At 38.1% G+C, this 15,498-nt stretch overlaps 1 protein-coding gene across 1 annotated transcript in view; it reads right to left on the bottom strand.

The window, feature by feature from the left end:
* Positions 1 to 462: 462 nt before the first annotated feature.
* OXCT1 (3-oxoacid CoA-transferase 1) overlaps positions 463 to 15,498 on the bottom strand; it is a 137,988-nt gene continuing 122,952 nt past the window's right edge. The window contains exons 16-17 of the mRNA XM_047860143.1: positions 6,524 to 6,625; positions 463 to 1,607 (exon numbers count right to left, since the gene is read on the bottom strand). Of these exons, the coding sequence (XP_047716099.1) occupies positions 1,566 to 1,607; positions 6,524 to 6,625 (144 nt within the window). The 3' untranslated portion in view covers positions 463 to 1,565. The remainder of the gene's footprint in view (positions 1,608 to 6,523; positions 6,626 to 15,498) is intronic.

Below are 15,498 nucleotides of genomic sequence, written 5' to 3'. Positions count from 1 at the left end.
GATTCCTAAGCAGGTTCCATGCTGTCAGCACAGAGCCCCATGTGGGGCTTGATCTGATGAACTGCGAGATCAAGACCTGAGCTGAAATCTAGAGTCAGATGCTTAACTGACTGAGCCACCCAGGCACCCCTACCATGTTTATTTTCTAACACTAAAAGTTCCCTGCTCTTCAAATCCTAGATTTACTTATCAGTATTTCCTTTATTTGGATAAAGCTGAATTAAAAGTAGTTTGTTCAAGGAAGTAGCCTTGGCGGAAGAAAGAATAGTGCTCTGTAGAAAAAGGCATTCAATATTTAGAAACTTTTCTGAACAGGGGTGCCTGGGTGGCTCAGTCAATTGAGCATCCGAATTTGGCTCAGGTCATGATCTCACGGTTCGTGAGCTCGAGTTTCACGTCAGGCTCTGTGATGAGAGCTCAGAGCCTGGAGCTGCTTTGGATTCTGTGTCTCCCTCTCTCTGCCCCTCCTCTGCTTGTGGTCTCTCTCTCTCTCTCTCTCAGAAATAAACATTAAAAATTAAAAAAAAAAGTTTTTCTGAACAAAAATAAGAGATCCTGAAAAGAAAGACAAAAATATTTTAAACTCTGTTGTCACTGTGACAGGATTCATGATAAATTATCCCACAGCCCCTTGTGGCTTAAAAGGAAGTCTTGAAGGAGTAGCCCACTGTACCTCAATCACATAGAGAAAGCCTCTTAAGGACCCCTCTGGATACACAGAAATACTGCATTATTTTAAAATGAGAAAACTGACTAGATCAGTTAGGTTTATAGCCCTCTTCTCACAATAAACCTTCGTCTTTGGCAAAGCACAAATGGTTGCTTGGTTTATAAAGGTAACTTGTTGGTGAGACGTCAGCACCAGCAGACCCTACACCCTCTGGTCTCTCCCACGAACCAGTTACTTCTCCCACACAGAGATGTTCCTGTTTGCCTTACTGAACATCGATTTAGTTGTAGAAAGTGTGGGAGGAGAAGGGATGCTTTAGGGAAACAAGATGCAATCACAAAATCAGAGGCTCTAAAAGAAAAGTCAGAGGAGGCCAAAAGAAAAACATAATCATTAAGACAGCATTTCTCCTACTCAAAATTCACACAGATGTTATCATTCAGCACTAGTGCAATGCTGCCTTGGGTATACTCTGGGTGGAGTTCTTTATCTCCCTCATTCTTTTTTTCTATACGTCATGATTTAGTTGGGAGGGACAGCACATCAGTGAAAGTCTTCCTAAGGAACCATCTTGGTACAATTTTGTGTACATATCACAAAAGGTAAAGATAAATCCAATGTGAGCACCAATTGTAAAGATAAGCCTTCAAAGCAATCATAAAACAAGTAAGATAATTATTTATATTATATATATATATATTTGTCTTTCATTAAAACCTTATAGCACACTAGAGAGAATAAAGACTACATGGCTGCTACCGTGTAAAATGCTGGAAGAAAACTAGTCAAAACTGCTTCTTAGATATACAATTATGATTACTGATGTCTTTTCAATGAAATCCTATGTGGTTAAAATGAGAAACACACAACCTGGGAGAAATGTCTATTCCACATTTCAAGTTGTGATCTGCTGCATTGGTATGAGTTTTGGTGAAACCTGGTAAAAGAAAGAGAAGAAAAAATGACCAAATTGTACAAAACTTCATGGCATCAACATCTCTTTTCTGAATTTCCAAACCTGAATAATGTTGGCAACAAACAGCCTTGCCACAGACATCACCTAGACTTTCCTCATTATTTTCCATTCTAAACCAATGAGACAGAAAACTCTTTCCTGTTTACGTTGTGGGTATATAGTTCTCAACCTTCTTGCACGTTACAGTTCCTAAATTAAGCATCAGTAAGACTGGCAACAGCAAGAGGGTGGAGGAACAGACAGAGACGATAAAGGGTCCAGAAAACCAAGCTCTCGGAATGGATCACTGAGCTCTGAGATTGATGCCTCTGAGAGTACCCAAAACAGAGACACAGAGGAAGGCACAAGTCTCAAAATGCTCAAAATAAGTCTAGTCAATTCCCAATGTCGTTGACACAATGTAGTCTTTGGATTAACTGGGCCCATATTAATGAAGAGATACATGATCGATGATGAATTTTATCAGAAATATCATAATCAGAATGGAAATGATATGAAGGCAGTAAAAAGAATCCAAGTTATTTTTAAAAAGGAGGTAATAGCATTAAAAATATTAAACGTTGACTAGGTTTATGTTCAATATACAGAACAATACATGCATTCCTAGAAGACTTGAAGTAGAGAAAAATGAGGACAGGTCTACATTTAATGGTAGAGCTGGTGGAAGAATAAAGTTAAATGTAAGTGATTTGGCTTAATTATGACTGGTCCTTCAAGGCAATGTCAGGTACAGATGTCTTCATTCAGTCTGGCAAATATCCATGGAGTCCTATTAAGTAACAGTCCCCATGGAAAGCACAGTGGGGGCATATTAAAATCTAGATGATTTTTGAGCTCTTCAAGAATGAAGCGATTGAAGTGGGCCTAGCCTTCCAGAATAAGCAGTTAATATTTTGTTAAATTAATGAAAAAATGAATGAATAAATGGATTAAATAAGCCTTAAAGAATTAGAAGAAAGGTTTTAATAGAGGTTAAAACAGTATTAACAATAGGAGTAGACAATTATTTGGGTTTGATGAGGTTAAACATTTTTAGTTCACTTATAAATTGTTTCTGTATTAGCTCTTCACAATGTCAAGAGCTAATGCCCCCTTTTCCATTTTTCTACTAAAAGAATGACACGATCAGAGTAACAAGGATCGGTATGGCTTGGTATACAGCTTAAAATAAATGACAGCTCGTTCAGACCTGCCAGTTCCAAGAGCAGATATATAATAATAGACAAAATAATAGACATATAATAAATAGTCAAAAATCACAGCCCACATGTGCATAGATCTTCAACTCTACTGAAAAGAACAAAAGACATATGGGCTCTGAGTATTTAGAAAGTGTGTCTCACAAACAACCCATTTTCTTTTTTTAAACAACAGAGCATCTGTAGATGAAACTCTATTTTTCGGGAAACAGATCATTTCCAATAGATGCTTTATAGCATTTCCTTTAAAAGGAAACTGGACACTTTAATTTTATAACCTAAACATCTGATCACTTTCCTTGGCATACTGACCCTATTTTGAGCTCTTAATGTCATTTATATCCTCAATGTGGACTCTGACTTATATGAAGAAAGAAAGAGATGAAGCTTTATGTAGACTGACTTGGCCCGCCTATTTTTGTAATGAAAAACACCTACTAAATCACCATTTTTCATCCTGTTCTTGCTCAGTCTCATCAACATTTTAAGCCCATGCAGGCTGAAGCAGATCATCCTGCCAAGGTGATCTACAGGTAACACAAGACTATATGATTTAGGTGTAGAATATAAGCCAACAATTTGTTTTCCCAGTCCATTGAAATCCCAATGGTATACAATTTAATTCTGGTTATAATGCCAGTTCATAATAGATACGGAGTATAAATTTATTCAACTTAGCAAAGAATATGTACACCTGGCCTCTTCCAAATTTCACTGCAAACATATAAATAAGCTGTATTCGTACTTAATTTTTGCCAATGGTGGTTTAGATGTATTCCTGCCTGTAGAATAAGACCAAGACCCTTGGGAGTAGGAACTACACCAATTTGTTCTATTTTATTCACATTTCATAGCTCAATGTGGGACACAAATGGGCGTTCAATAAATAATCATGGTTGACTGGAAGTTTATTTTACCTCTGGAAGTTTATTTTACCATGTGATTTTCAAATATGGATTCAATTTTTTTAAATCTAATTAAAAAATAAAAACAGAAGGAAATAATGTTGTTTCAAAAAAGGTCCACAGACATATATGGTAAAGAAAAAAATATTTTATGTAACACAAGCATGCATTAGAAAAGAGAGAAATGAATAACCATTTGAATTAACTACTCAGTGGAAAAAGAGACTTTGGAGATAATGCAATTTAAGTGATGGCATATCACTTTTCCCTTTTCTTTCTACTTTGGCCCATCAAGTAACTGGCAGGAACACACTGAGTGAAATACAGGAATCTGACATTTTCATTAGCTTGTCACAGCTTTAATAGGAGAAAATGTTAGCCAACACATTTTCAAAATTACTCAGACCTAGGTTTTCACCCTTTTTTCTTTATTATGCAACAACCTGGTTGTCTAACTATTCCCTTCTAAAATGTTTATTTCCAGGTATACATTGAAGACTGAGTGGGCCTTTTCTCAAAAAGGAATTTTGACTAACTTGTATAAAGTTATATAGAGAGTAAAATGGTACCTATCCATTAATAACCACATGGAATATCTTCTAAATTATGATGTGAAACACTTATTTGAATTATCAAATTTGAATTTGAATTATTTAATTATTAATTTAATTTGAATGATCAAATGAAGAAATGTTACCCTCAATATAATTTTATTATTGTATGTATTTTATTGATAACCCAGCTATTACACAGAACATATTAATTAGAGCATTCTAGTCCCTAGCATTACAGAAAAACAATCTGCTACATGTGATTTCACCCATCAGAATCTAAAGAGATGCCACTGATCATCAGATCCTCAAAAACTAGCTCTTTTGTTGAGATGGTTCAGCTGATACTACACCTTTTCATTTTCACAACACTAATATGCAAATTCACATCTTATCTCAATAGCCTAATTTGGAGGAAATAAGATTACATGTCAATGTCAAAAGAGAAAGAGGGTGATATGGTATTAAATAAGAAACCACAGGGGCGCCTGGGTGGCGCAGTCGGTTAAGCGTCCGACTTCAGCCAGGTCACGATCTCGCGGTCCGTGAGTTCGAGCCCCGCGTCGGGCTCTGGGCTGATGGCTCAGAGCCTGGAGCCTGTTTCCGATTCTGTGACTCCCTCTCTCTCTGCCCCTCCCCCGTTCATGCTCTGTCTCTCTCTGTCCCAAAAATAAATAAACGTTGAAAAAAAGAAACCACAAAGATATTTTTCAGTGCATCAACACAGGGACACTAGCACTTAAAAACAAAAAGCAAAAAGCAAAAGCAAAAAGCAAAAACACTAAAACACCTTTTTCATCCTGACTTAACTACATAAATGGGAAAAAAAAAAGCAGATAACAACAAGGGTCCTTTCTTTGTATATCCTCTTTCGTGGCAAAGAAATGAAAATCATGAGGATTCGAAAATATTACCTGACGAAGAAGAGGTTAACTTACCCACAATGGGGAAAAATACAAAGAACAGCTGATAGGTAAGAAGAATTATTTGGTTCTACCACTGAAGTAAGGGATTCTAAACAGTGAAAAGTATAAACAGATCTCATTTATTCTCCCTAAGGTTACTAAAAAGCTAATTAAAGAGGTGGGTATTTTTTTGTTGTTGTTTTTTGGTTTTTTTGTGCTAGGTATTGCTGACAGACTTTTTTCCAAAGGGAAATTCAAAAAAGGTTAATAGACAAAGACCCTCAGACAGTACCATAAACAGTTATATGTGGATAATGAATTATGCAGCAAAACTGTTTTTATAGAAATTTGTTATGCATTAACAGGTACCAGCCAAGCATGTAGTACCTAAGGAAGAAGCGTATGAAATATATAACTGATTTATCAAATAGGTTTTGTTAAATTACTTTCTCCAGGATGGGTAGCTGCAACATTTCTTCCCCATTATAACTGTATTTCATTTTAACTAGTAAATCCCTTCTTAAAATGTATGTGAAAAGGAAATTCTTCTCCTTCAGCTTTTCAGAGACATTTCTCCTTTATTTTGATTAACTTCAAACAGACTGAACCATCCTCTCGACCCCCATTAGATGGGTGATCAGTGATTTATAAACAAGCACTTACGTTAAAGGGTGACTATATTATAATATTATTATTTTTGTTTTGAAAAGTGATTTGGGGATTTGTTTAATTATACTCCTCTGGCGTATTATGTGCTTTGTAAGTCTGAGTTTTTATGCACTACGTTTTTCTTTAAATGCAGGATATACCTCTTTTGTGACTGTAACTCAGTGTCAGAGCTCAACGTTCCAACATGTTCAATGGATGGAATAATCAAGCATCGAAGTTAATAAAAGAGAAAGCCCTAAGTCATAGGTGGATTAAAAAATAAGGGAGCATCATTTCTCCATGTGTGGCTCACATCTTGGAGTTAACAGAGTCTAGCCACAGCTCTGATAGGTAACCCAAGAACAGAAGATTTGCAAGGGACTTTACAGAAAGTAGCTTTGTGTTCAAGCTCCACCTTCTGTTTCCAGCAGCCCCTGGTGGTTCCTCCCCCTCCTGCTTCTGACTCCTGAGCCAAAGGGTGGCCGTGAGTCAGAGCCCGTTCCTGCTCCCACCTGCTCTCATCTGGAGGCACCCTTCCCTTCACTCCTGTTCTCTGTAAAGGTCAACTCCAAAAATGATCACAAATTAATGGTTCATGTCCTGTAAACACCCATTAATCAAGCTCATGATATAGGACAAGTGGCTGGATTTATTCACAGAAACACTTACTGCAAAATCACACCCAGTGCTCTTTTTGATGTCATCCACGGTCAGGCCTTCCCAGAGTTCAATCAGAGTCAGTCCTTTCTTGTTGTCCACGTCAAACACAGCCTGTCGGAATCAAGAAAACGACAATGACAATTTCCATCACAGTAATTATTTTACAACACAAAACAGAAACAACCTCTCAAGTTCTTAAAGGAGAGACAAGACCGAGGACAAAAGACTCTGAAAATCAGCAATGAGAAAATGTCAACTCTAATGGTTATATTTTGGTGAGAATAAATGCCAGCTCTCTAATCGGCAATTAGTTGTGGAGCACTGTTGATGTCAGAAGATAAATGAATGTTGACTACTGATGGCACATGCTACTACTGTAACCAGTTTTGGGTTTTTGTTTGTTTTGTTTTGTTTTGTTTAACTACTTTCCTTTAGTTAGGTCTAACACTTCTGGTCAAAATTTCAGTTAGAAGAATAATGATGATTTGAAGGAAAAAAGGAATGAAGAAAGGGAGGGAGGGAGAAGATATTTGGAAGGTGAATGTACAAGGATGGTGGGGGAGAGCTGATCAATGCTGCTAGGTAAAGAGTTACAGGAAATAAAAGAAAGCACTTCGAAATGGTTATGAGTAATTACAAGGGGATAGCTGTCCTGATCCTGAAGGCCCCCCCCCTCCCCAGGTAAATATTACAACTTTCCCTTTTAAGTCCTGCAAAGACACACAGGTCCAAGAGGACAGCATGAGAATCTCCCCCTTGGTATGAAAATCAAATGAAGATGCTCGTGTTTAGGACAAGCATGAGAAGGCTAACCTCACCTTAATGTTCCTTTACAACATTGTGGTTGGTAATGCCACATTGTAATGCCCATTGTGATTGTATTGGTACACTCACACATTGGTAATGTGATGGTAATGCCCATTGGTACAGTATGACCTCAGCACGAAGACTCAACTTGTTGTACCTGACTTAGGATACCTGCCATTTGTTACACTTAGCAATATGACAACCTGAGTGGAAGGGACTGACAAAGTCATTTAATATAACCTCCCGCTCAGGAATTCTTCCATTCTGAGATGGTCGGCTCTGCTGAGAGGCTTCCGATGCCAGGAGGCTCACTTGTCTCAAGGCAGATTAGATGGTCTATGAATGGGCAGCTCTAACTATAAGAGCCCAAAACTGCTTCCCTCTTTCACTTGCTGATTCTACAAGCAAAAGGCACTGTTCCCTCTCTTGGCTTTCACTACTAGTTTCCTCTCTCTCTGACTTAAAAATTATGCTCCTCATATCCTTCCCCTCTTCAAGGTTTACCTTACATTCAACTATTATTCACAAGCTGATCTTTATTTTCAGCTAGTTTGGAACTCAAACCCAAAATTTCCATTTTAAACACTCTTGTGGATAGGAGGCTAATATGAAGACACAGCAACCTGTAGAGGAAAGAACCCTGGCTTTCGAGCTGGACGGGAATTTCGGCTCTGCCACACACTAGCTAAGTGATCTTTGGTGAACCTGCCTTTGCATGTGTACATGGATATCAAAAAACCCTACTTCCCAAGACTGTTATACAGGACAAATATAACGAACATTATCTGGGCACCTGGCATCATGCCTGAGGCATAACAGGGGCACCATATACATGCATGTTCTTTCTCCTTAATAGCTTAACTTATTGTCACTTGTGTGTGAACTCAAATCAAAGCCCTAAAACGGTTATTAGTCTCCCGTTAACTGATTTTTCCCCCTTGAGCAAAACATTAAGAGGACATGATACCTGAATTCTATGTTTGATGAATTTACAGATTACCTGGTTGATTTTACTGGAAAAGATGATTTAAATTTTAGAGGAAATATTCCAGAAAACTTCCTTTTTGTTTGCACATTTTTATGTTCCTAAAAAATAAAAAAAACCTGTTTTTTCAGTAAAAATATGTGTTTTGAGAAGGAAGAAAATGGTCATTTAGGAATGTCTGTATGCTACATTAGCTTATTTGATTCCAAAATGACAATTAAAAAAAAATTTTTAATGGACACTTTTGCTTTGTAGAAAATGTGTCTGGAGCATTATTCATACTGATTTTCTTTTCCCTGCATTATGAACAACTGTAAATTTATCAAAATAAAACAAATTAAAAAAAAAGAGTCTCTAGATTATATTATTAAGAACAGGAAGGGAAGGGATTTGGGGAAAAGATAACTGTAGTGTCATGAATATAAGCCTTCAGTGATCAGGGAGAGAAAATCTATGGCAAATCTACTTACTGCTTTTAGAAAACTTTTAACACCTTTATCAAACTCTAATTAGCTCTCAAGGTCATATACTGGAAAGCCAAGCATCTATTATTAAAATGAAGGAAATTTACTTTTGAAATATTTAGGAAGATTTCCATTTAGCAGTATAAAGTATAAACAAAACCTTGATAAAAATGGAGACCACATTATAGATAAAGCAGTTAATCATAGCCCAGCTGCTGGCGAAGAAAGCATCTTTCATAACCTCATTCTAGCAGTACAAAACTAGGAAATCAGGGTCAAAAATCTCCAAAGCCTCTTTCAAAAGGCAAACTAATGGAATTTCTTTAAAAGTTGAAAATGGAATTCTAGGGGCATATCTGCAATGGCAGGGTGAACACATTTATTGCCCTAATGGCACCGCATTCTCATTCAGTCATTCAACAAATATGCATTAGAGCACCTACTATGTCAGAGCCACAGGGGTAAATGTGCACCGTTCCCTTCCTTGGGGTTCCCACAGCTGTCTTTCCCTTTGCCCATTTTTATCTATCCAAAGTCATCTACGCTAAAGGCTTCAATTATCCTTTACTAGGTTAATGACTTCCACAAGTTTGGTCCAATAGTGACTTTCCTTCTGAGCTCCACATCCACATCTCTGTTTATCAGAAATTTGACTGGACGTTCAGGATGTTAACATGTTCAAGAATATCAAACTGGGTGTGTCAAAGCTGAACCCAATCTTTTACTGCCTCCCACCACTCCTCCCTGTCTCTTCCTACCGTCTGGACTTCATTAGGAAAACTTAGGAAGCACCTCTGTCTCAGCAGCCTTGTCCAATTCATCATCTAGCTAGGTTGAGTCCATCTGGGTCTCTCGAATCTCTCCTTCTAACCTGTGGTTTAGAACCGTGATGCTTCTGGCCTAAATCACTGAACGAATCTTCTAACTGAACTCTGTCTCATCTCTTCTCCCCCTACTCTGCATAAAAGCTACAGCATTCTTTCTAACATGCAAATCTAATCCATCTAAAATCATTGAAGGGCCTCTACAAGCAACATAATGGCAATAAATTCATATCTTTCAGTACTCACTCTAAATGTCAATGGACTAAATGCTCCAATCAAAAGACACAGGTTAACAGAATGGATAAGAAAACAAGATCCATCTATATGCTGTTTACAAGAGACCCACTTTAGACCTAAAGACACCTTCAGATTGAAAGTAAGGGGATGGAGAACCGTCTATCATGCTAATGGTCAACAAAAGAAACCCAGAGTAGCCATACTTATATCAGACAATCTAGACTTTAAAATAAAGACTGTATCAAGAGATGAAGCAGGGCATTATATCATAATTAACCGGTCTATCCACCAAGAAGAACTAATAATTGTAAACATTTATGCACCAAATGTGAGAGCACCCAAATATAGAAATCAATTAATCACAAACATAAAGAAACTCATTGATAGTAATACTATAATAGTAGGAGACTTCAACTCCCCACTCACAGCAACGGACAGATGATCTAATAAAAAAATCAACAAGGAAACAATGGCTTTGAATGACACACTGGACCAGATGGATTTAACAGATATATTCGGAACATTTCATCCTAAAGCAGCAGAATATACATTCTACTCCAGTGCACATCGAACATTCTCCAGAATAGACCACATACTGGGACACAAATCAGCCCTCAGCAAATACAAAAAGATCGAGATCATACCATGCATATTTTCAGACCACAATGCTATGAAACCTGAAATCAACCACAAGAAAAAATTTGGAAAGGTAACACATACTTGGAGAGTAAAGAACATCCTACTAAGGAATGAATGGGCCAACCAAGAAGTTAAAGAAGAAATTAAAAAGTATACGGAAGCCAATGAAAATGATAACACCACAATCCAAAACCTCTGGGACACAGCAAAGGCAGTCATAAGAGGAAAGTATATGGCAATCCAGGCCTTCCTAAAGAAGGAAGAAAAGATCTCAGAGACACAACCTAACCTTACACCTTAAGGAGCTGGAAAAAGAACATCAAATAAAACCCAAAACCAGCAGAAGACAGGAGATAATAAAGATTAGAGAAGAAATTAATGCTATCGAAACCAAAAAAAATAGATCAATGGTAGAATAGATCAATGAAACCAGAAACTGGTTCTTTGAAAGAATTAACAAAATTGATAAACCACTAGCCAGTTTGATCAAAAAGAAAAAGGAAAGGATCTAAATAAATAAAATCAAGAATGAAAGAGGAGAGATCACAACCAATACAGCAGAAATACAAACAATAATAAGAGAATATTATGAGCAATTATACGCCAATAAAATGGGCAATCTGAAAGAAATGGACAAATTCCTAGAAACGTATACACTACCAAAACTGAAACAGGAAGAAATAGAAAATTTGAACAGACCCATAACAGTCAAGAAATCGAATTAGTAATCAAAAATCTCCCCCAAACAAGATGGCCTTCCAGGGGAATTCTACTAAACATTTAAGGAAGAGTTAACACCTATCTTCTTGAAGCTGTTCCAAAAAACAGAAATGGAAGGAAAACTTCCAAACTCTTCCTATGAGGCCAGCATTACCTTGATTCGAAAACCAGAGACTCCACTAAAAAGGAGAACTATAGACCAATTTCTCTGATGAACATGGATGCAAAAATCCTCAACAAGATATTAGCCAACCAGCTCCAACAATACATTAAAAAAATTATTCACCACGACCAAGTGAGATTTATACCTGGGATGCAGGGCTGGTTCAATATCCACAAAACAATTAATGTGATTCATCACATCAATAAAAGAAAAGACAAGAACCATATGATCCTCTGAATAGATGCAGAGAAAGCATTTGACAAAATACAGCATCCTTTCTTAATAAAAACCCTCAAGAAAGTAGGGAATAGAAGGTTCATACCTCGAGATCATAAAAGCCATATATGAACGACCCAATGTTAATATCATCCTCAATGGGGAAAAACTGAGAGCTTTCCCCCTAAGGTCAGGAACAAGACAGGGATGTCCACTCTCGCCACTGTTATTCAACTTAATATTGGAAGTCTTACTCTCTGCAATCAGACAACACAAAGAAATAAAAGGCAACCAAATCAGCCAGGAGGAGGTCAAACTTTCACTCTTCAAAGGTGACATGATACTTTATATGGAAAACCCAAAAGATTCCACCAAAAAACTGCTAGAACCGATTCATGAATTCAGCAAAGTTGCAGGATATAAAATCAATGCACAGAAATCGGCTGCATTCCTATTCACCAACAATGAAGCAACAGAAAGAGAAATCAAGGACTCGATCCCATTTACAGTTGCACCAAAAACCATAAAATACCTAGGAATAAATCTAACCAAAGAGGTGAAAAAATCTATACACTGAAAACTACAGACAGCTTATGAAAGAAATTGAAGAAGACCAAAAAAAAAAAAAAAAAAAAAGGACAAAGATTCCATGTTCCTGGATAGGAAGAACAAATATTGTTAAAATGTCGACACTACCAAAAGCAATCTACATAGTCAACGCAATCCCTATCAAAATAACACCAGCATTCTTGGGGCGCCTGGGTGGTGCAGTCGGTTAAGTGTCCAACTTCAGCCAGGTCACGATCTCGCGGTCCGTGAGTTCGAGCCCCGTGTCAGGCTCTGGGCTGATGGCTCGGAGCCTGGAGCCTGTTTCCGATTCTGTGTCTCCCTCTCTCTCTGCCCCTCCCCCGTTCATGCTCTGTCTCTCTCTGTCCCAAAAATAAATAAACGTTAAAAAAATAATAATAATAAATAAATAACACCAGCATTCTTCACAGAGCTAGAACAAACAGTCCTAAAATTTTATGGAACCAAAAAGACCCCGAATAGCCAAAGCAATCTTGAAAAAGAAAACCAAATCAGGAGGTATCACAATCCCAGACTTCAAGCTATATTACAAAGCTATAATCATCAAGACAGTATGGTACTGGCACAAGAACAGACACTCAGATCAATGGAACAGAATAGAGAACCCAGACATGGACCCACAAATGTATGGCCAACTCATCTTTGACGAAGCAAGAATGAATATCCAATGGAATAAAGACAGTCTCTTCAGCAAGTGGTGCTGGGAAAACTGGACAGTGACATGCAGAAGAATGAACCTGGACCACTTGCTTACACCATACACACAAATAAACTCAAAATGGATGAAAGACCTCAATGTAAGACAGGAAGCCATTAAAATCCTCGAGGAGAAAGCAGGCTAAAACCTCTTTGATCTTGCCCTCAGCAACTTCTTACTCAATATGTCTCTGGAGGCAAGGGAAACAAAACCAAAAATGAACTACTGGGACCTCATCAAAATAAAAATCTTCTGCACAGTGAAGGAAACAATCAGCAAAACTAAAAGGCAACTGACAGAATGGGAAAAGATATTTGCAAATGACATATCTGATAAAGGGTTAGTATCCAAAATCTATAAAGAAATTATCAAACTCAACACCCAAAAAACAACTAATCCAGTGAAGAAATGGGCAAAAGACATGAATAGACACCTCTCCAAAGAAGACATCCAGATGGCCAACTGACACATGAAAAAATGCACAACATCATTCATCATCAGGGAAATACAAATCAAAACTACAATGAGATACCTGTCAGAATGGCTAACCTTACCAACTCAGGCAACAACAGATGTTGGCGAGGATGTGGAGAAAGAGGATCTCTTTTACATTGTTGGTGGCAGTGCAAGCTGGTGCAGCCACTCTGGAACACAGTATGGAGGTTCCTCAAAAAATTAAAAATAGAACTACCCTGTGACCCAGCAATTGCACTACTAGGTATTTATGCAAGGGATACAGGTGTGCTGTTTCGAAAGGGTACACGCACCCCCATGTTTCTAGCAGCACTATCAAACAATAGCCAAAGTTTGGAAAGAGCCCAAATGGCCATCGATGGATGAATGGATAAAGAAGATGTGGTATATATACACAATGGAGTATTACTTGGCAATCAAAAAGAATGAAATCTTGCCATTTGCAACTATGTGGATGGAACTGGAGAGTATTATGCTAAGCGAAATTAGTCAGAGAAAGACAAATATCACATAACTTCACTCATATGAGGACTTTAAGAGACAAAACAGATAAACATAAAGGGAAGGGAAAGAAAAATAATATAAAAACCAGGAGGGGGACAAAACATAAGAGGCTCTTAAATTTGGAGAACAAACAGAGGGTTACTGGAGGGGTTGTGGGTGGGGGGATGTGGTAAATGGGTAAGGGGAATTAAGGCATGTACTCCTGAAATCATTGTTGCACTATATGCTAACTAATTTGGATGTAAATTAAAAAAAATAAAACTAAAAAAAAGTCTAAAAATAAAAAATAAAATCATTGAAGGGCTCCCAACTGCCTTCCAGATCAAATTTCTTAACAAGGTGTTCACATTCCTTTACAATTTAGCCCTTCACTGTCTTTTCAACTGTAACCTTCATAGTCCAGTCCTGCCCTCGCTCTACATTGCTCCGCTGGCAGGTCCTTGGGTTGGCTGTTTATTCCTAATAGCTCCACAACTCTGCCTATTTCCTTTCCTTAGCCCAGAAGGGCCTCTTTGGTCTTATTCTAACTTGTAAAACTCCTACTTACCTTTCAAGACTCATCACTGAATCTATCAATTTTCTCCATCAAGAGAAGTGTACTACATTTATTCAACAAGCATTCGCTGCGTATGAGCAAACATCATGCAAAGTACTGGATAAACATTGACGAGTGAGACAGGCAGAGCTGAGAGGTTATTTCAATACAGTGGTCAGTGCTGAATTAGGGTAGTACTAGGATTCAGGGAAGCACCCAGAAGACTTGTGGAGAGAAAGGAAAGACTTGCCAAAGAAAGAAACATATAGTTGAGACTTAAAAAAAATGAGCAGGAATTAGCTGGGAAGGGTGAGAAGAATATTCTAGGGAGGGAAACAAGATGTGCAGAGTCCCAGAAGAACATGGAGGGTAGGGAAGGCAACATCATTCACAGCATTTTAACAGATGAAGTGGGGAGAATTTAAAAGCAGAAAGAGAGAAACTGAGATTGGAGGAGAAAAGGTAGAGTCTGTGAATTGCCTTGCAAAACCCACTACAAGTCTGTATCTGATACCATTCGAACCTCTCCTGACACTCTCCCCAGGTTGTTAGGCAGACTTCTTCTCTCCTGTGTTCCTAACTCCTCACCTGGCATGGCTCTTCTCACATTTATTACCCTAGCCTCGGGTACTGCCAGATGCACGCTGTCCAGCCCTCCTGAATGTGCTCCCTGGGGGCGGAGACTGATCTCTTTTCCGTAGCACACTGCTGGTAATACTCTAGTTCAGACAAGATGCTCGCAAAATCCTTATTAAATGAATAAATGCATAAGACAACAATGTGAACAGGGAGAAAGGATAGATACAAGTTTTTATAAATGGCAGTAAAGTTAAATAATAGTCTGTTATATCATAAGGAAATGTAGGTATGAGATGACAGGTGTCCAAATGAATGGTGCATGACTGAGGATGAGGCACAGGCAGGAGTGCGAAGATGGCCAGAAACTTCTTCGTGATCAGGAGGAAAATTGCATGAGGCCTAAAGGATGGATAGGATTTGGGGAGGCAGAGTTGAGTGGAACGTATTGCAGCTAAGAGCAGTGAACTGGTAAGAACTAGGCCAGAGAGCACATGTAGTGGGGATGGGGGAGAGGGCTTACTTAGGGAGAAGAGGAAGATCAATGGGAAAATG

Source organism: Prionailurus viverrinus, chromosome A1 (genome assembly GCF_022837055.1).
Source record: "Prionailurus viverrinus isolate Anna chromosome A1, UM_Priviv_1.0, whole genome shotgun sequence".
Taxonomy (NCBI): domain Eukaryota; kingdom Metazoa; phylum Chordata; class Mammalia; order Carnivora; family Felidae; genus Prionailurus; species Prionailurus viverrinus.
The sequence above is the reverse complement of the archived record's forward strand: the minus strand, read 5'-3'. Positions and strand labels throughout refer to the sequence as shown.